The sequence below is a fragment of the Stegostoma tigrinum genome, chromosome 22 (genome assembly GCF_030684315.1).
Source record: "Stegostoma tigrinum isolate sSteTig4 chromosome 22, sSteTig4.hap1, whole genome shotgun sequence".
Classification (NCBI taxonomy): Eukaryota; Metazoa; Chordata; class Chondrichthyes; order Orectolobiformes; family Stegostomatidae; genus Stegostoma; species Stegostoma tigrinum.
The window spans coordinates 36760459-36780842 of NC_081375.1; the positions used below are offsets into that span (position 1 = coordinate 36760459).

The 20384-nt window shown below is 48.3% G+C and overlaps 1 protein-coding gene and 1 long non-coding RNA gene across 4 annotated transcripts in view; one reads left to right on the forward strand and one right to left on the reverse strand.

The window, feature by feature from the left end:
• LOC125463782 (uncharacterized) overlaps positions 1 to 5598 on the forward strand; it is a 28371-nt gene extending 22773 nt beyond the window's left edge. For both annotated transcript variants that reach the window (XR_009447079.1, XR_007249903.2), the window contains 2 exons: positions 98 to 180; positions 5282 to 5598. This is a non-coding gene — a long non-coding RNA (uncharacterized LOC125463782). The remainder of the gene's footprint in view (positions 1 to 97; positions 181 to 5281) is intronic.
• The window catches only part of tmem260 (transmembrane protein 260), a 45736-nt gene that overhangs the window by 16885 nt on the left and 8467 nt on the right, over positions 1 to 20384 (reverse strand). For both annotated transcript variants that reach the window (XM_059653777.1, XM_059653776.1), the window contains exons 5-12: positions 10518 to 10631; positions 9619 to 9798; positions 8922 to 8962; positions 7905 to 7991; positions 6405 to 6519; positions 3982 to 4154; positions 1253 to 1424; positions 78 to 226 (exon numbers count right to left, since the gene is read on the reverse strand). In XM_059653777.1, coding sequence (XP_059509760.1) covers positions 78 to 226; positions 1253 to 1424; positions 3982 to 4154; positions 6405 to 6519; positions 7905 to 7991; positions 8922 to 8962; positions 9619 to 9798; positions 10518 to 10631 — 1031 coding nt within the window. The remainder of the gene's footprint in view (positions 1 to 77; positions 227 to 1252; positions 1425 to 3981; positions 4155 to 6404; positions 6520 to 7904; positions 7992 to 8921; positions 8963 to 9618; positions 9799 to 10517; positions 10632 to 20384) is intronic.

A 20384-nucleotide genomic window follows, 5' to 3' on the forward strand; every position in this document is an offset into this window, starting at 1 on the left:
GAGACTGGTTCTGATTGGATTCTTAGCTCCATACATGCAAACGAACTGCACACTGGGATTATTGTATAGAAACTTACTCTCTGTTCTCATTGAATAGGTGATGCAGGTTGAATGTCACAATCCCAGCAGAATCCTTCCGGATTATGGGGTTCCAGCGATTCCCCGGGAAATGGACATGTGGTAGGTGCTTGCTTAGTTTCGGTAAATACCAATTATAGGTCATCATCTGCGGGAGAATTTGCATGGTGTTACATTCTTTATTGAGATTCCTCCAGTTGTGAAGCAGCTTTAATTACAAACTGGAAAACAGCATTTACTATCTTTGGCCTCCTTGTTCCAATAAAGCCTTGGTCACTCTTGCATTCAATTTTCCAGTAAATTTTACACGAGACAATCAGCATAGGTCTGATTAATATCAAATATGCACCCTAAGAGAAACAAATCACCCTAGGGTCAGAGTTCAGAATTATCCCAGCTCTCTGCAACCATCCTCCCTCACCTCTGGACCTCCCATCATCCTTCCTCAAGCCTGGATTTGTAATCATCACACAGACAGAGGGGCAGGGCAGAGGGATTCAAGAGATTGAGGGGACAGGCAGTAGTAGACATCCATAATTTTGCTTAAAATATTCCCCCCCCCCCCCCTCTATCTGGCAGTTAATCCAAGAGTTTGAATAATCAAAATTTATTTATTTTTGCATTGAATTGTCTCAAAGCTTGTAGCCTAGACTGATTGTGCCCTCATGCTGAACCCAGGAATAACAGACATATTGTCACCGTACAGCCAGTGTGTTACTGCTTAGACAATATGATGTGAAGACTCTATCTGGCTCACAGATCTCAAATGTTAAAGTTGAATCTGAAAATCCAATAGCTTCCTCAAGAGACATCAAAATATGGTTTGAAAATATTTTTGAAACTTTTGAATATGATGTTCCCGCAGCCAGTTTGAGAGGGCCAATCTCGATTGCCTTGCTCAAACCTCTGGCTACTCCCATCTCCACTATTCCCCTCATCCCATTCTGTCAGCCCCTCTGATCCTGTTCCACAATAGGCACTGAGTATGTTATATCCAACAACAAAAGTACATTCAAGAAGAAGTGAAACAAGCAGATGAGTGAGAAATGGAATTGAGTGTCATGGTAGCAGCTTTAGATGAGATGAGATAAAGGAAGGCACAAGTGAAGCATAAACATCAGCATCAAGTGAATGTGCCAAATGGCCTGTTTCTGTGCCATGCATTTCATGTTACCTCCTGATCCACTAGGCTAAGGTCAGGCCTTTGTCCCTCACAATAATGAAGATATCGCAGGGAATTTCCTGGGAGATCTCCACGAACCAGGATTATTGCATTTGGGGGCAGGCTGCCCAACAGATTTCTGGCAAACTTATCCACAATTCCATTCTTACTTTGGTCACATATCCTGAACAAAAATCAGAAATAATTAGTTCATGTTTAAGAACAGAGCTTGCAATACAAATTCTCTGGACACAGTGGATTCTGGCAAGATGTTTCTATTGGTAGGACAGACTAGGGCCTGAGGCACAGCCTTAAAGTAAAGGGAAGATCTTTTAGAATGGAGGAAAGGAGAAACTTCTTCAGACAGTGTGGTGAATCTATGGAATTCACTACCACAGAAGATTGTGGAGACCAGGTCATTGAGTACATTTAAGATGGAGACAGCTAGGTTCTTGATTTTCAAGGGGATCGAGGGTTAAGGTAAGAAAGCGGAAGAGTTGAGTTGAGAAATTTATCAGCCATGATTGAAGGGCTTAATTTCTGCTTCTATGTCTTATGGTCTACATCACCACAAGTCTTGCATTCAACCTTGAATCTCACGACAAAGAACTTACCAAACATACAATGATCAGAAACAAGAGATAACAAGGTGTAGAGCTGGATAAACACAGTAGGCCAAGCAGCATCAGATGAGCAGGAAAGCTGACGTTTTGGGTCTGGACCCTTCTTCAGGCCTTTGTCCCTCACAATAATGAAGATATCATCGGGAATTTCCTGAGAGATCTCTACAAACCAGGATTGCTGCAATTGGGGGCAGACTGCCCAACAGATTCCTGGCAAAGTTATCCACAACTCCATTCTTACTTTGGTCACATATCCTGAATAAATAATCAGAAATAATTAGTTCATATTTAAGAACAGAGCTTTCAATATAAATTCTCTGGACACAGTGGGCGTTGGGAAGATGTTTCCATTGGTAGGAGAGGCTAGGACCCGAGGAAGGAGAGTCCAGACCCGAAACGTCAGCTTTCCTGCTCTTATGATGCCGCTCGGCCTGTCGTTTTCATCCAACTCTACAACTTATTATCTCAGATTCTCCAGCATTGGCAGTTCCTACTATCTATGATCAGAAGCAAGATGTGAACAGTCAGTGAACTGAACTCCTAATCTGGCTTGTTTATACTTACCAGCAAAATAACATATAAGGATATATTTTAGTTTACAAATAATCATGTGGTAACACAGATCTCGAAAAGAAACTATTATACAGAAATGCAGAAAATAGGAGCAGGAGGGCATTCAGCCCTTTGAGCAGGCTCAGTCATTCATCATAATTGTGACTGATCGTCCAACTCAACAGTCTAATCCTGCTTTATCCCCATAACCTTTGATCTCATTCATCCCAAGTGCTATATCTAGTCACCTCTTGAATGCATTCAATATTTTGGTATCAACTACTTCCTGTGGTAATGAATTCCTCAGCTCACCAGTCTGTGTGAAGAAACGTCTCCTCATTTCCGTCCTAAATGGTCTACCCCAAAACCTCATACTGCTGAAAAGTGACACTTGTCAAAGCTTTTCATCTTGCACACATCAAGACAATTCGCAACAAATACTAATGTAAAGGGAAAACAACATTTATAGTGTAAGGAGGAGAATGCTGATAGGTTGGCAAGCCAACTCTGATCTACAAACTCATTATATAAAATACAAAAATGAACAAGATATTGATTTCACAATTAACTTCACCCACTTCTTATTCATTGTATCTTGCTGTAGATGTATATTGTCACTTATTTCATAATTCATAAATTCATTATTTTCTAAGTCTCAATGCTTATGCCTCAGGTGGCATGAGATCCAGACAGCTCCTTAAATGGGGGCAGTTTCAAAATACCTGAACATAAAATTGTAAACTGGTTTATTTGATATGAAATACAAGAAAACAATCACCATTGCATGGGTCAGGAATTTTCCCTGACCTTCACTCATTCCTCCAAGTTTCAAGTGCAGTCCCAATCTCTATATCACCATTCCCTGTTAGTCTTGACAGGCTTCTCACAGCATTTTCTCCTCTAACTCATTATTATTCTGCATGGACCTCCTCACATTTCAGTCTTTGCCTCCAGTATTCTTCAGGCTTTTAAAACTAAATTCAAATGTCCTAACTACCCTGGATTTTGCCCATCCTCTCTTTCACTCATCTGGAATCATTGTTTAATTGTTTTGCTATGAGGTTTGATCTATTGTTCCAGTTCCTCAAGAAAAAATCAGAGGAGAAAGATGCTTGGAGTTGCACTTACTGTTTGGGTTTTCCAGTTGCCAATTCACAATTAATGACTGTACATTGTCACTTATTTCATATGAAAATCTGGCAGGAAAATTACACACAGATTGTCCTACAAATAACAATGAAGTAACAACCACATCATCTGTTCTGCTGGCATTACATATGATATAGACCAGACACCAACAGAGTGCCCTCATATTGGCCACAAGATCCTTGCTTGGGGGATATTTATTTTCTGAAAGGGCACAAAAAGTCAGACAAGGCATCAGTTTAACATATCAAAAAATAGGCACATCCAACATGGCAACATTTAGGAGTATTTTATTCTCTAGCCTGTCAGAGTGGACTTGTAACTACAATGTCTGACCCAGAGTGCAAAATACTGCAATTGATCCAAGCTGACATGGATTATCATCATCTATAGGCAAATGATTCGAAAGTTATTGCTCACCTGTAGTTCAGATGGATTTGAAAGGCAATGAGACTGCTGACAAACAGCCACTCTGCCCAGCAGCACAGTGCATTATTACCCATTATTCTCCGTAATACTGAGGAGACTGAAGCTAGACCACAGCCTGCCAGGACACAAACCACCAAATTGCTCTGCAGCCAGAACCTTTCAATCTGCAGAAATACAATTAACGAAAATGAAAGCAAATCGTATTTCAATTTTTACTGTCTATTTATACAATTGGTACAATATTGCCAAGACCCAGAAGTCTAAGAGAACAAGCAGGTTATGTTTTATGACCAACATTTCTGTTAATACTCCCACACCATTCAAACCTCCCTTTATCCTCCATACTTACGACTGTGTTGACCCCTCTCAAATCTGTGCCCATTTTCCCTGTAATCTCAGGTATAAATCCTTCCAATCAGATTTCTACCCCTGTCACTGCACAAAACCATTCTTAAACATCACAAAAGGCTTTCTATGTTACCATAAAAATAATTCCTAAAACACGTTCCAATCCTCTTTCGACCCCATCTCTCTGACTTTCGTTCTAATCTTTTGTCCAACCTTCATGCTCCTGTAACCCACTACTGGCAAATATGCTCTGTCCAGATCCTTCCCTCAGTCCTTTACACTTCCCTCTCCGTTACACCAGTCTTGTTGATCAAACTTTTGGTCACTCCTCCTAATATCCCTTGCTTTGTCTGGGGGCTGCTTTTCTTGCCTTTGGACATTTTTCTTCACAAAAAGATACTGTACAAATGCAAGTTATCACCGTTGTTGATTAAATACACTGCACGTAGCTGTGTATGTAATTTGTGCAGTGATAAAGTGCCGTGTCCAACAACACAAATGAAATCGTAGGATGCATACATGTACAGAAGGCAGCCAGTGATGCAGCATCTCTCATGCAGTTAAATACAGGGTGTTTTCAAATAGTATTATTAGAGACTACTGAAATCATAACCGAGCGCCAGTCATTTCACAGAGCACTCCAGATTTTGCCTTGAATTTTCAACTTCCTTCCCTTTCTCTTCAGATTATGGGGAACCATAATTCTGCTTTTCATAGCCCAGTTTATCACGATCATTCCACAGGGAAGAGAGCACGTTTTTATATTCCTAACTGGTTATATGCTATGACCTTAACTCCATCCCAAAAATTGTTTCTGAACTTCACTCATCAGCATCTACTGTGGTAGGAACATTTCTGGCACACTCACTACACAGCAAAAATTAACAAGTGCCACAAAGGAATCATATTGGACTTGAAACGTTAACTACTTTTCTGTTCACAGATGTTGCCAGACCTGCCAAGGTTCTCTAGCAGTTTGTCTTCCTGAAGCAGGTTCTAACAAGAACGTTTTCAGCTCTGGCCACTAAAGTAAATGTCTGAAGCATCAATAATGCCCGAGTGTAATAGTGCACGCTTTTTTAAAATTATACGTTCTGAAGAAGAGTCACTGGATCCGAAACGTTAACTCTGCTTCCTCTCCACAGATGCTGCCGGACCTGCTTTTGAGTTTTTTTCAGCATTTTCTGCTTTTGTTTCTGATTTCCAGCATTGCCAGCTTTAAAAAAAAATTGTATTTGCTTGTAGACACATAGTCATTGATTGGACACTTATTAAAATAGTGGTATTTTTGAGTTAGGAGGTGTATGCATCTATTTGTTTAACTGTAAATAAGTGAAAGACTAAACATTGGATCTCATTCAATCATTCATCAACCAGCTTTCCAGACTATATCAAGAGGAACTGAGTAATGAGGAAGTGCTTAAAAAAAATACACAGAACCTTCAGCCTTGACAGCAGATAGTGGCAGGTCGGTGAGAACTGAATTAACATATTCTGCATATTGAGGTTAACCCCGAGTCACCACAATACCTCAACCGATGCATGCAGAACAGGGGAAATGAGGTACAAATCAGCAACTTTGGAAAATTCTTCTCCTTACAGAGTGAATATCCCCAATCTAGCTATGGGGGTCAAAACAAAGACACTGATCATTTGAACAGCAGTTGGATATTGGGAGTTCCACGAAGGGCTGATGGCAACCATCATCTGTGCTGATCTTTCTAATCACAATGGAAATTTCAGCATATGTCACTGCCTTGTCTCTCAGAGGGAAACCCACATGGTGACTTTCATCCCCTCAGTTTGGCCTGGAATCCCATAAGCAAGTCTTTGACACTGTCCTTTCAACTGATTCTTTCCTGGGTCCACGCTGCAACTGTATTAAGGGTGAAGCTGACGTGCTTCATTCTGCTCATCAGATTTGAAAATTTGTATATGCATTTCAGAAAAACCAAAATGACATTTGCTGTGTGTAAATCAATCGAAGGTGCAAGCCATGAATTCACTACACACTTAATGATCATCACATGGTCAAATCAGATCAACTAATATTATGGGACACTCACCACTCCAACAAACAGGGGTTTGCTGATGTCCAGGTTTGCTCTCCAGGAAAAGAACAAGGAATAGGAGCAGAGCATGACAGTGAACAGCCACAACACTGAACGCTGAGGGAAGTTCCTGCAAATACATACCAATCATAATCCTCAACACAAACACCTGTTGTAAGACGAACCACCACAGATCTACCAATATAACTAATCAGACAAATGACTAACCATCAAACCAAGTCAACACTTCATTGAATGGAGAGACACATGGTAAGGACACTACAGATTATGAGTCCATAAGGGCCATCCAAATCAAATCTTAAGTGTGCAGTATTACTGATCTTTAGATGCCAGTAAGTACAGATTTCCATCTCTTTTCATCATTGGAAAAGAGTCACTACATCCCCAAAAGCCTAAGCTACTCTTCAAATCACTCCCACACCTGCGTGACTTCTCATGCAAGTGCAGGAGATGTAACACTTAACATCTTATCTCCCTTCTTCCCATTGTCAAAGATCCAGAACAGATCTCTTTTCAGGTGTAACAAGAAATTACTTCTACTTCTTTCAAGTCGATACACAGTATTTGCAGCTCAACATGCTGTCCATTTTACACTGGAAAGATCAATTGAAAATTGGATAACTACTTCATAGGCAGAGTCTTTCACTCCACAAGAATGACCTTGAACTTAGAATCACCGATAATTTTAATTTGTTACTCTTCCTCGGAGCTCGGCCACCTGCCTTGTTTCAATGAACTTCAATGAATGATACAGAAGCAGCACCTTATTTTTCAATTAGGCACACGGCAGACTTAATGTGGAGTTCAGGTCATGATTAGTGCTAACGCTTTTTCAGACAGCATCTGTGAGCAATTATGCTGCTTCTCCAGTTCAGACTTCCTGTCAAGCTCATCTTTTCTTTCTTCACATCACATTGCTATTGCCTTTTCTCTACAGCACAATTCTTTCTTTCATTTAACCACTCCTTTCTTGCAAATGTTAAGCTTTACTTGTTTAAAACCAGTTCACCTGTAGTATTTTCCACTTCTGGCAAAAGATTATTGGTCTGAAACATTAACTCTATTACCCTATTTACAACTGCAACGTGACCTGCTGAGTATTTCGTATTTAGTTCAAATTATCAGCATGTGCAGTAATTTTCTTTTGATCTTTATCTTACTGCTTGTTGTTCACAATGTGACCCAATGTACGAGATGCATAACTCGAGAAGTGAGCCTTATATATTGAGCTTATGTATAGGCCAAAAGGCTTAAAGGGAGAGTCACTGGTATCAGTGGTGCCAGAGGGACCCTCATGATTTTCCCTTACATAACCACATTCACTCATGTGGACACAAGAATAAAAAGGTGTCACTTTCTCACCCACATCAAATGATTTCGCAACTGGAGGTTATAAATTAAGCAACAGTTACCATCACCCTGTTAGAGTGGAGAACATGTCACAGAGTACTTAGAGAATAATTTATCATGTGTGCTGGGAGCTCTAGTTGATACCTTTTAAAGCCCTGCAGTGGGATGGCAGTGAGTGCCAAGGTTGCTCCAATTGTTGAAAGTTCGTTCTTCATTTGTGCCATCTGAAAACTGTTGTGAACAGAAAGGTCCAGAAATTAGTTCTGCAAAAAATTAATTTATTAAGATTCCTTCCCTACTTATCCTTAGATATTCTGCTCAGTAAATCAATGCACAACCTGCCCTGTAAATCAGTTCCCTGAATTCATACAGCTCTTTTCATGTTCGGGCAGCAGGTATTCTTACAGCAGTGTTAGTGTCCCTATCTGTGAGCCAAGAGGCCCAGGTCCAAGACATTTCTGCTGCTGAGGTGCTAACAACATCTTTGAACAGGTTCATCAGAAAATATCTATCCTCTGGCAATCATCAAATGAATGCACTGCAAAGTGCTTCAATCCAAACGAAAAGCACCTGCTACCAGAATAGAATGTGTTTTGGAGAGAATACAAACGTCAATACACCAATGGGTGCAGTTCCCGATTTAGTGCCTTTCTCCTGATGTGTGTTCTTGAAACAAGAATGGGGGTTGGGTGGGAAAAGCAATATTTTTGATTTTTTAACATTTGGAATTATTTTAAATACGTATTTATTTTATGGACCTATCAGAGTCCAAGCATTAGTAATACTTGCTGGAGATTTTTCGAAATAATTATAATGAAGAATGTAAATTATGTAGACAGTTTATAAACTGACCAGTATGATTCACCCAGGACCCAATACGGTGACTAGGGAGGCAGACTAAGCAAATGACACTAAAACAAAACAAAGAAATGCAGATGCTGAAGATCTGAAACAAAAATAGAAATTGCTGCAGAAATTCAGCACGTGCAGCAGCATTTGAATTTGTCCTGAAATGCGGTCTCTGGCCTCAAAATGTTAAAACTGCTTTCTCTCCTCATACGTTGCCAGACCTGCTGAGCTTCTCCAGCAATTTCTGTTTCTCTAAGCAAATTGCACCACAGCTTTTGTTGAGGGCACTGGGTAGAATCAGTTGTTGCTCACCTCACTACTTGCAGCAGTCCAGAACTAGAGTCCGATTTAGCCTAGAAAAAACACAAAGTCCTGTCAGGAAACATTTTCAATTTGTCTGAACAAACAGAGAATTAAAAACAGTTCAGTCTTCAGAGATTCTAAGAACAGAGGAACACCTGGTTACCCTGTCCAATCCCCTCCTGACAGTGGGTGCCATGACTCTGTCCAATTCCCTATTTCTAGTCGCTGCCATCACCCCAAAAATAGTGCAAGGCAAAGATGTTTTGGAGAACAGATGAGGTAATGAAGTGGTGGCTCAGGTATTACAGGTGGAGATTGCAGGATGGGTCAAGGAAAGAAAGATTAGGGGTTGGAGTGTGAAAATGAGCAAGGGAGCAGCAGGCAGTGGGGAGAGGAACAATGCTTTTATTTTGAGGAAGAACAAATTAGAGTTGGTGTTACTGTTTTGCGAAGTTTATCAGATACAGGTATGAGGAAGTGGGAACTACAGGGAGGACTGAAAAACCAATGACAGCTCCTGACCAGAGTAATATACACAAATACTGAAAAGGAAGGTTTACTTGTACAGGGGATTTGGACACTTCCTTACTCCTTAAATTTCTGACACTAGATAATACCCATAAATCTCTGTCATTTTCTCCAAGTGTCAAAGCTCAACACTCTAATTCCTGAAGCTTCACACAAAACTTGACATTTTAGACTTTACCAAATTGAATGTGCCATATTCCTCCCGCAGCAGGTGAGTGGTGAAGCCTCGCAAAGTGGTCTGGTCTCCCCAGCTCCAACGGGCTCGATTCAGGTAAGATGAAATGGGCAGATAAAGATACGGCAGCAGACCAGCTCCAAAACACAGGCCTAACTTCAGCATGGTCCTCACAGACAACTCCTGCACATTAAGACAGTGAAGCACAAAGGTATATTTGTGGTTCTGTCATTAAGACAGAAAAAAGATAGAACAAAAGAACCAAGATGGGAGAATAGTATCTATATCAGCTGGACAGAGAAACAGAAATAAATGCATCAGACATAGCAAGAACTGCCGATGCTGGAGAATTTTTGATAACAAGTTATCGGGCTGGATGAACAAAGCAGGCCAAGCAGCATCAGAGGAGCAGGAACGCTGACGTTTTGGGCCTAGACCCTTCTTCAGAAATGAAGAAGGGTCCAGGCCCGAAACGTGAGCCTTCCTGCACCTCTGATGCTGCTTGGCCTGTTTTGTTCATCCAGCCCAACACCTTGTTCAGTCAGAAATAAATGCACACAGGAGAAAAGTGGGCGAAAGAGAAAATCTGAAAAAGTCAAACGAAAAGGAGAAAGGTTAAAAGAAATTTAGAGTTATCAGGAGAGAGGTCAGATAGAGCATTGTGTAGGACAAGGTTAGAGAGAAAGAGAGGGTGAGAGGTTAAAAGAGAAGAAGAACAAGAGGAGAGATATGAAAATTAGTGAGGGAGAGAAGAGAGAGAGTGTGGAGGAGTGTGTGGGAACAGAAGAATGAAATGACAATGCAGGAAGGAAACGAAGTGGAAAAGATCGATGTCTTGAGGGAAGGTGAAAATGAACAACAGTTGGTGAATATGAAAAGCTGAAACTTGGTTGGCATTTTACCTTCTCTCTTTGTAGTCGAAACAACACCCAGGGCACGATGCACATCACATAGAGAACAATGGTATGCTGGTTACACAGACTCAAGCCACAACTGAATGCTCCCAACAGAGAAAGCTACAATTTGAAACAATAATTTATCAGATTGAGTGCAGAGCCTTCCACACGAGTTAGAAATATTAGCAGTAAGTCAGCAACCTCCTGTCTGGTATTTAATCCCAACCACCACACCAAAACACTGTCATATGTGCCATGGGAATGTCAGAGACCACTTAGGAGTTGAATCTGGTATATTGGCCAGAGGCCTGATTTTCCAACCAAAAACAAAGCAGGGCTTCCAATTTCAAAAATATTTCAATCCCCTTACAGGACTCTGCACTGTGCTATAATCATCAGGCTAAGCTCGACTGAAATAGATCTGGCATGTGTGTGTGAGAGCCTCAAAAATAGAAGGAGACTGAGTTTTGTCTGGTTGGGTTAACATTTGCACTAGGTTATAATTTACCCCAGAATGTTGTTGGTTTTAGTGGGTCATCTCTCTATTCTCCTCAAGGCACATTGGTGTTCACTAATATATATTGACTCCTAATCAAACAGCATCTTAATTTTAAAATTCTCATCCTTGTTTTCAAATCCTTCAACAACTCGTCCATTCCCATCTCTGTACTTTTCTCCAAAATCACAACCCTCAAGATAGCGACGTCCACCTAATTCTGCTTGTTTGTTCATCTGATTTTAATTGCTCCTTTGTCAGATGTCTTGGCTTCAAGCTCTGAAATTCTTGCAGTACACCTCATCCCTATCTCACTCTTCTCCTTTAAGAGGGTCCTTACAACCTCGTTCCTTGGCAAAACCTTTGGAGAAATGACCTAAAATGGATGTGAGTTTGCTCGCTGAGCTGGAAGGTAAGTTTTCAGACGTTTCGTCACTTTTTTTTAATTGAAAAAATATACTTTATTCATAAGATGTACAAAAAATAAAACATATTGATACACCTACGCAGTCATGCAAGCCGCTCTGGGTTACCCAGGGGGTACAAACACCAACTAAAGGAAAAAAAAACAAAGAAGAAAAAAACAAAGCAAAGAAAATACCCCGGCAGTCATCACCCCGCACAGTCCCCGTTGGCCCCCTGACCAGTTGGGGAAGGCACCAGCTGGGCCCAGTTACCAGATAGAGCCCCTTTTTCCATTCTGGACGAGGCATTTCATACGGTGGTCTTTCCCCACCGTGCCTTGGCGGCGGCTGCCCCAAGCTTTAGCGCGTCCCTCAGCACATAGTCCTGGACCTTGGAGTGCGCCAGTCTGCAACACTCGGTCGGGGTCAGTTCTTACAGCTGGCAGACCAGCAAGTTGCGGGCAGACCAAAGAGCATCTTTCACCGCATTGATGGTCCTCCAGGCGCAGTTGATGTTGGTCTCAGTGTGCGTCCCGGGAAACAGCCCATACAGCACGGAGTCCCGCGTCACGGAGCTGCTCGGGACGAACCTCGACAAATACCACTGCATCCCCCTCCAGACCTCCTGCGCATAGGCACACTCCAGAAGGAGGTGATCGACAGTCTCGTCCCCCCCGCAGCCGCCTCAAGGGCAGCATGCGGTGGTGCAGAGATTCCAGGCATGCATAAAGGATCTCACTGGCAGAGCCCCTCTCACCGCCAGCCAAGTAATGTCCTTGTGCTTGTTTGAAAGTTCTGGCGATGAGGCATTCTGCCAAACAACTTTGGCAGTCTGCGTGGAGAACCACACGACGGGATCCACCCTCTCCTTTTCCCGAAGGGTCTCGAGGATACTACGTGCTGACCACTACCTGACGACCTTGTGGTCAAAGGTGTTTCCTTTCAAAAATTTCTCCACAAAGCACAGGTGGTACGGAAGGGTCCAACTACTCGGAGCGTTCCGTGGCAACGAGGCCAGGCCCATCCTTCGCGACACCGGGGACAGGTAGAACCTCAGTAAGTAGTGACACTTGGTGTTTGCGTACTGAGGATCTACACACAGCTTGATGCAGCCGCACACAAAGGTAGCCGTCAGGGCGAGGGTGGTGTTCGGTACGCCCTTTCCCCCATTTTCCAGGTCCTTGTACAGGGTGTCCCTGCGGATCCGGTCCATCCTCGAACCCCAAATGAAGTGGAAGATGGCCCGGGTGACCGCAGCGGCGCAGGTCCAGGGAATAGGCCAGGCCTGCGCCACATACAACAGTACCGAAAGCCCCTCGCACCTGACAACCGGGTTCTTACCCACGATGGAGAGGGACCGGAGCGTCCACCTGCCCAGCTTCTGCTTCAGTTTGGTGATACGCTCCTCCCAAGTCTTAGTGCATGCCCCAGCTCCACCGAACCAAACACCCAGCACCTTCAGGTAGTCTGTCCTGACGGTGAAGGGGATGAAGGAGCGGTCGTCCCAGTTCCGGAAGAACATGACCTCGTTCTTACCCCCATTGACTTTGGCACCTGAGGCCAGTTCAAACTGGCCGCATATATCCAACAGCCGACTCACCGACCGACGATCGGTGCAGAAGACGGTGACGTCGTCCATGTACAGGGAGGTCTTGACCTGAAGGCCTCCGCTGCCTGGGATAGTCATGCCCTTCAGGCTCACGTCCTTCCTGATGGATGGGGCGAAGGGCTCCACACAGCACACGAACAAGGCAGGAGAGAGTGGGCAGCCCTGCCTGACTCCAGATCTGACGGGAAAACTGTCCGATTCCCACCCGTTGATCGAGACTGCGCTAATGATGTTGGTGTAGAGCAGCCGGATCCAATTGCGGATGCCCTCCCCGAACCGCAATTTGGAGAGGACGTCCCTCATGTAAGCATGAGAGACCCTGTCGAAGGCCTTCTCCTGGTCCAGGCTGAGGACGCAGGTGTCCACCCGCCTGTCCTGTGCGTAGGCGATCGTATCCCTGATGAGCGCGAGGCTCTCAGTAATCTTCCTGCCCAGCACAGCACAGGTTTGGTCAGGGTGAATCACCGACTCCAGGACAGACCTGACCCGGTTGACTATGACCTTGGCCAAGATTTTGTAGTCCACGTTCAATAGTGAAATGGGACGCCAATTCTTAATTTCTTCCCTCTCCCCCTTCCTGTTGTAAATGAGGGCTATGATGCCCTTACTCATGGACTTGCACATTTCCCCTGCCCAAAGCGCACTGTCGTACACCTCCAGCAGGTCCTGACTGACCAGGTCCCACAGAGCGAAATACAGCTCGACCGGTAAGCCGTCGCTCCCGGGTGTCTTATTCCTCTCCAAGGACTTGAGGGCTGTGGTCAGCTCGTCCAGGGATATCGGCCGGTCCAGCCACTCCCTCGTGCCGTCATCTAAGACCTCCGTGATAGATGACAGGAACGACTCAGAGCTCGTGCTGTCCGTGGGCTTCGTGTCGTACAGTCCGGCATAGAAGGATCTGCTGATCCTCAAAATGTCGGGCCGAGACAACGTCGTCGAGCCGTCGTCCTCCTTCAGCCGGCTAAGCACAGAGCTCTCTTTGTGCACCTTCTGAAAGAAGAAACGCGAGCACGTCTCATCCTGCTCCATGGAGCGGACCCTGGACTGGAAGATTATCCTGGAGGCCTCTGCGGCGAAGAGCGAGGCTTGCTGGCTCCTCACCTCGCGGAGATCCTCCGTGACATCGACCCCCATCAACTGCAGAAGGAGCAGGTTCTGCACCCTTTTCTGTAGTCGCAACAGCTTTTCCTGCCTCTCTCTCGCCTCCCGAACACACCTGAGGACAAAGAACCTCTTGATGTTCTCCTTCACCGTCTCCCACCAGTCGCCCGGAGACTCAAAGAGGGGTTTCACGGTTCTCCAACCGGGGTACTCCCTCTTAAGCTCCTCGACGTTCTCTGGGGTCAACAGAGTCGTGCTGAGCTTCCACGTCCCCTTGCCGGCCGGCTGGTCGTCCTGTAAGTGACAGTCGGCCAGCAGGAGGCAGTGGTCAGAGAAGAACACCAGCTCGACGCCGGTGGACCTGACCGAGAAGGCCCGTGACACAAACAGGAAGTCTATCCTTGAGCGAATAGACCCGTCTGGCCGCGACCAGGTGTACCTCCGCTGCGCTCCGTCTGCAGGCGTGCTGAAGACGTCGAGCAGGTTGGTGTCCTTCACCATGCCCATCAGGAATCTGGACGTGACGTCCAGTTGACTCCCCCCACCCGCTGTCCCCACGCCGGATCTTCCATCTTCATCGATGATGCAGTTGAAGTCTCCGCCTAGGATGACCGGCCTGGACGTAGCCAGCAGGGGTGGATGCCGCTGCAGGACGGCCAACCGCTCACTCCGTACCACTGGGGCGTACACGTTGATCAGCCTCAGGGGAGCATTCCTGTAGGTGACGTCGGCCAATAGGAGGCGCCCCCCCCCCTCCACCACCTCCTGAACTTGAGAGATGGTGAAGTTGCGCCCCCGCAGCAGAATAGCTAGGCCCGAGGAGGGACAGTCGTTACCCTCCCGACCAGTATGAAGGCCCACAGGTCCAGGCGCCGGACCATTTCCCGTACCTGCCGAGGTGCGGTATCCCACACTCCTGCAGAAACAGGAGGTCCGCCTTGACGGTGGTCAGGTAGGCCAACGTGGACACACATCTTGCGGTGGACTTGTCGCTGCGCACATTAATGCTCGCAACGCGTACCCCCATTGTGGGCAATGACCACAGTACCCTCCCCAAGTCCAAGTTGCAGCCCCTCCATCTGTCCTTTCATGCCCATTGACCGGGCTAACTGCTGGACGCTGTCCGGGCTCAGGAAACCGTCCGTGCTGCCTTCCGGGTGGCATCCCCCCGTCGGGGATACGGAGGCAGGACAGTCCGGCTCTGGGTCAGGCTGGGGACACGCTGTTTCCACCTTCCCGCCTGGAAGTTCCGCGGGGCCCTCCAGGGCCCCAGCGGCACGAGACTGGGTGTCGGAGGGAGCCTCAGGACGCCTCCCGTCACATGGAAGTGGGGTGCTGCTTTTCTTCTCCCTCGAGATCTTTAGCTTCTGCTTTGGGCGGGCCCCCTCCGAATCTCCCGCGTCAGAGGAGCTCTTATAGCCCCCCTGTAGCTGCCTCTTCCCGCCTGATGGTTGTGGTTCCTGGGCCCACCGGCGCGCCTTCCTCCTCGCTTTCCGGACTGTCGTCCACTCCCGTGGGTTGCCTGTCGCCGCCTCCATCGACTCCGGGTTGTCGGCGGGGGAGTGGAGCCTGGAGGGGCGCTTTGCTGGCCTCGGGCCCATCCTGCGGGGCTGGGCCCTCCTGCACGACCTGGCCCTCCTGCACATTAGTGGGGTCCTTGCAGGGCCCTGGTGCCTTCCTCTCCTCCGAGGGGACTGGCCCCGCATTGCCCCTGCCGGCGACCTGGGCATAGGTGGTCCCCCGCCGCGGGCATGCCCGATAGAGTTGGCCCGCTTCCCCGCAAAGGTTGCAGCTTTTCTCTTGTGGGCAATCCTTTGCAAGTGTCCCTCCTCCCTGCAGATGGTGGCTTTGCAGTCGGCCACCACGTGACCTGACCTACCACAGGCATGGCAGACTTTAGGTTGCCCTGCATAGGTCAGGTAGCCCTTGCTCCGGCCGATCGCGAAGCTGGACGGTGGGTGTACAATGTTCCCGTCCGCGCCCATCCTCAGCGTCACCTTGACCTGCCTCCTACTGGTCCAGATGCCAAAGGGGTCCATGATGTCGGATAGGTCCCCTTCCACCTTCACGCACCTTCCAAGCAAGGTCAGGACATCAACTGCTGGCACATGCGGGTTGTACATATGTACAGTCACCATTCGGCTCCTCTGTGCTGGCATCACAAACAGCGGTCAATACAGAGAGGGGGCCCTCACCTCCTTTCTCCTTGAAAACCTCTAGGAAGCGCTCGCAAAGCTTGGCACTCCTGAAGGTTACATCGTAAAAACCTCCTCCGGGGAAATCCTGCAGGCAGTAAATGTCCGCAGCAGCGAACCCACAACAGTCCAACAGGACCCTCTTCACGAAGAAGGTGCGGTCCACAGGTGCACCTTCATTCACCTTCTTCACGGAAGCACGGACGGTGTTCCGGACCCCCTGACCTGGGGCACGAGCCCTTGCCGCTGCCATTGTTGCAGGTTGGCTGCTCCCCCAAACCAGCGTTAGGCCGAAGCCAGCATTAAGATCCACCGGTTGCAAGGGTGCACAGCCAACCCGACGTCTTCCTTCCACCTCCAACACAGTCGCGCTCTCCTCCTCTCGGTCCACAAAAGAGTGGGTCTGTATTTTGTTCCAGATGTAAGCTGGTTCACTGAGCTTGAAGGTTTGTTCCCAGATGTTTCGTCACCATTCTAGGTAACATCATCAGTGAGCCTCCAACGAAGCGCTGGTGTTATGTCCCGCTTTCTATTTATCTGTTTAGGTTTCCGCGGGTTGGTGATGTCATTTCCTGCGTTGGTGATGTCATTTCCTGTTCTTTTTCTCAGAGGGTGGTAGATTGGCTCCAAATCAATGTGTTCGTTGATGGAGTTTCGGTTGGAATGCCATGCTTCTAGGAATTCTCGTGCGTGTCTCCGTTTGGCTTGTCCTAGGATGGATGTGTTGTCCCAATCAAAGTGGTGTCCTTCCTCATCTGTACATAAGGATACTAGTGATAGTGGGTCATGTCTTTTTGTGGCTACTTGATGTTCATGTATCCTGGTGGCTAGCTTTCTGCCTGTTTGTCCAATGTAGTGTTACATGATACAGGATACATGACATCGACTAGCCACAAAAAGACATGACCCACTATCACTAGTATCCTTATGTACAGATGAGGAAGGACACTATTTTGATTGGGACAACACATCCATCCTCGGACAAGCCAAACAGAGACACGCATGAGAATTCCTAGAAGCATGGCATTGCAACCGGAACTCCATCAACGAACACATTGATTTGGAGCCAATCTAACACCCCCTGAGAAAAAGAACAGGAAATGACATCACCAACAGAGGAAATGACATCACCAACCCGAGGAAACCTAAACAGATAAATAGAAAGCGGGACATAACACCAGCGCTTCGTCGGAGGCTCACTGATGATGTTACCTAAAATGGTGACGAAACATCTGGGAACAAACCTTCAAGCTCAGTGAACCAGCTTACATCTGGAACAAAATAAAAACCCACTCTTTTGTGGACCGAGAGGAGGAGAGCGCGACTGTGTTGGAGGTGGAAGGAAGATGTCGGGTTGGCTGTGCACCCTCGCAACCGGTGGATCTTAATGCTGGCTTCGGCCTAACGCTGGTTCGGGGGAGCAGCCAACCTGCAACAATGGCTGCGGCAAGTGCTCGTGCCCCGGGTCAGGGGGTCCGGAACACCATCCGTGCTTCCGTGAAGAAGGTGGATGAAGGTGCATCTGTGGACCGCACCTTCTTCGTGAAGAGGAGCCTGTTGGACTGTTGTGGGTTCGCTGCTGCGGACATTTACTGCCTGCAGGATTTCCCCGGAGGAGGTTTTTACGATGTAACCTTCAGGAGTGCCAAGCTTTGCGAGCGCTTCCTGGAGGTTTTCAAGGAGAAAGGAGGTGAGGGCCCCCTCTCTGTATTGACCGCTGTCCCGCTGTTTGTGATGCCAGCGCAGAGGAGCCGTATGGTGACTGTACATATGTACAACCCGCAGGTGCCAGCAGCTGATGTCCTGGCCTTCCTTGGAAGGTGCGTTAAGGTAGAAGGGGACCTAACCGACATCATGGACCCCTTTGGCATCTGGACCAGTCAGAGGCAGGTCAAGGTGACGCTGAGGATGGGCGCGGACGGGAACATTGTACACCCACCGTCCAGCTTCGCGATCGGCCGGAGCAAGGGCTACCTGACCTACGCAGGGCAACCTAAAGTCTGCCATGCCTGTGGTAGGTCAGGTCACGTGGCAGCCGACTGCAAAGCCACCATCTGCAGGGAGGAGGGACACCTTGCAAAGGATTGCCCACGAGAAAAAAGCTGCAACCTTTGCGGGGAAGCAGGCCACCTCTATAGGGCATGTCCGCGGCGGGGGACCACCTACGCCCAGGTCGCCGGCAGGGGCAATGCGGGGCCAGTCCCCTCGGAGGAGAGGAAGGCACCAGGGCCCTGCAAGGACCCCACTAATGTGCAGGAGGGCCCAGCCCCGCAGGATGGACCCGAGGCCAGCAAAGCGCCCCTCCAGGCTCCGCTCCCCCCGCCGACAACCCGGAGTCGATGGAGGCGGCGACAGGCAACCCACGGGAGTGGACAACAGTCCGGAAAGCGAGGAGGAAGGCGCGCCGGCGGGCCCAGGAACCACAACAATCAGGCGGGAAGAGGCAGCTACAGGGGGGCTATAACAGCTCCTCTGATGAGGGAGATTCAGAGAGGACCCGCCCAAAGCAGAAGCTATAGATCTCAAGGGAGAAGAAAAGCAGCACCCCACTTCCATGTGACGGGAGGCGTCCTGATGCTCCCTCCGACACCCTGGAGGGCCCTCCGGAACTTCCAGGCGGGAAGGTGGAAACAGCGCGTCCCCAGCCTGACCCAGAGCCGGACTCTCCTGCCTGCGTAACCCCGACGGGGTGATGCCACCCGGAAGGCAGCACGGACGGTTTCCTGAGCACGGACAGCGTCCAGCAGTTAGCCCGGGCAATGGGCATGAAGGGACAGATGGAGGGGCTGCAACTTGGACTTGGGGAGGGTACTGTGGTCACTGCCCACCATGGGGGTACGGGTTGCGAGCATTAATGTGCGCAGCGTCAAGTCCACCGCAAGATGTGTGTCCACGTTGGCCTACCTGACCACCATCAAGGTGGACCTTCTGTTTCTGCAGGAGTGCGGGATACCGCACCTTGGCAGGTACGGGAAATGGTCCGGCGCCTGGACCTGTGGGCCTTCGATGTGGTCGGGGGGTAACGACTGTCCCTCCTCGGGCCTGGCTATTCTGCTGCGGGGGCGCAACTTCACCATCTCTCAAGTTCAGGAGGTGGTGGGGGGGCGCCTCCTAGTGGCTGACGTCACCTACAGGAATGCTCCCCTGAGGCTGATCAACGTGTACGCCCCAGCGATACGGAGTGAGCGGTTGGCCGTCCTGCAGCGGCATCCACCCCTGCTCGCTACGTCCAGGCCGGTCATCCTAGGTGGAGACTTCAACTGCATCATCGATGCAGATGGAAGATCCGGCGTGAGGACAGCGGGTGGGGGGAGTCAACTGGACGTCACGTCCAGATTCCTGATGGGCATGGTGAAGGACACCAACCTGCTCGACGTCTTCAGCAGCCCTGCAGATGGAGCGCAGCGGAGGTACACCTGGTCGCGGCCAGACGGGTCTATTTGCTCAAGGATAGACTTCCTGTTTGTGTCACGGGCCTTCTCGGTCAGGTCCACCGGCGTCGAGCCGGTGTTCTTCTCTGACCACTGCCTCCTGCTGGCCGACTGTCACTTACAGGACGACCAGCCGGCCGGCAAGGGGACGTGGAAGCTCAGCACGACTCTGTTGACCCCAGAGAACGTCGAGGAGCTTAAGAGGGAGTACGCCGGTTGTTGAACCGTGAAACCCCTCTTTGAGTCTCCGGGCGACTGGTGGGAGACGGTGAAGGAGAACATCAAGAGGTTCTTTGTCCTCAGGCGTGTTCGGGAGGCGAGAGAGAGGCGGGAAAAGCTGTTGCGACTACAGAAAAGGGTGCAGAACCTGCTCCTTCTGCAGTTGATGGGGGTCGATGCCACGGAGGATCTCCGCGAGGTGAGGAGCCAGCAAGCCTCGCTCTTCGCCGCAGAGGCGACCACAGCCCTCAAGTCCTTGGAGAGGAATAAGACACCCGGGAGCGACGGCTTACCGGTCGAGCTGTATTCCGCTCTGTGGGACCTGGTCGGTCAGGACCTGCTGGTGGTGTACGACAGTGCGCTTCGGGCAGGGGAATTGTGCAAGTCCATGAGGAAGGGCATCATCGCCCTCATTTAC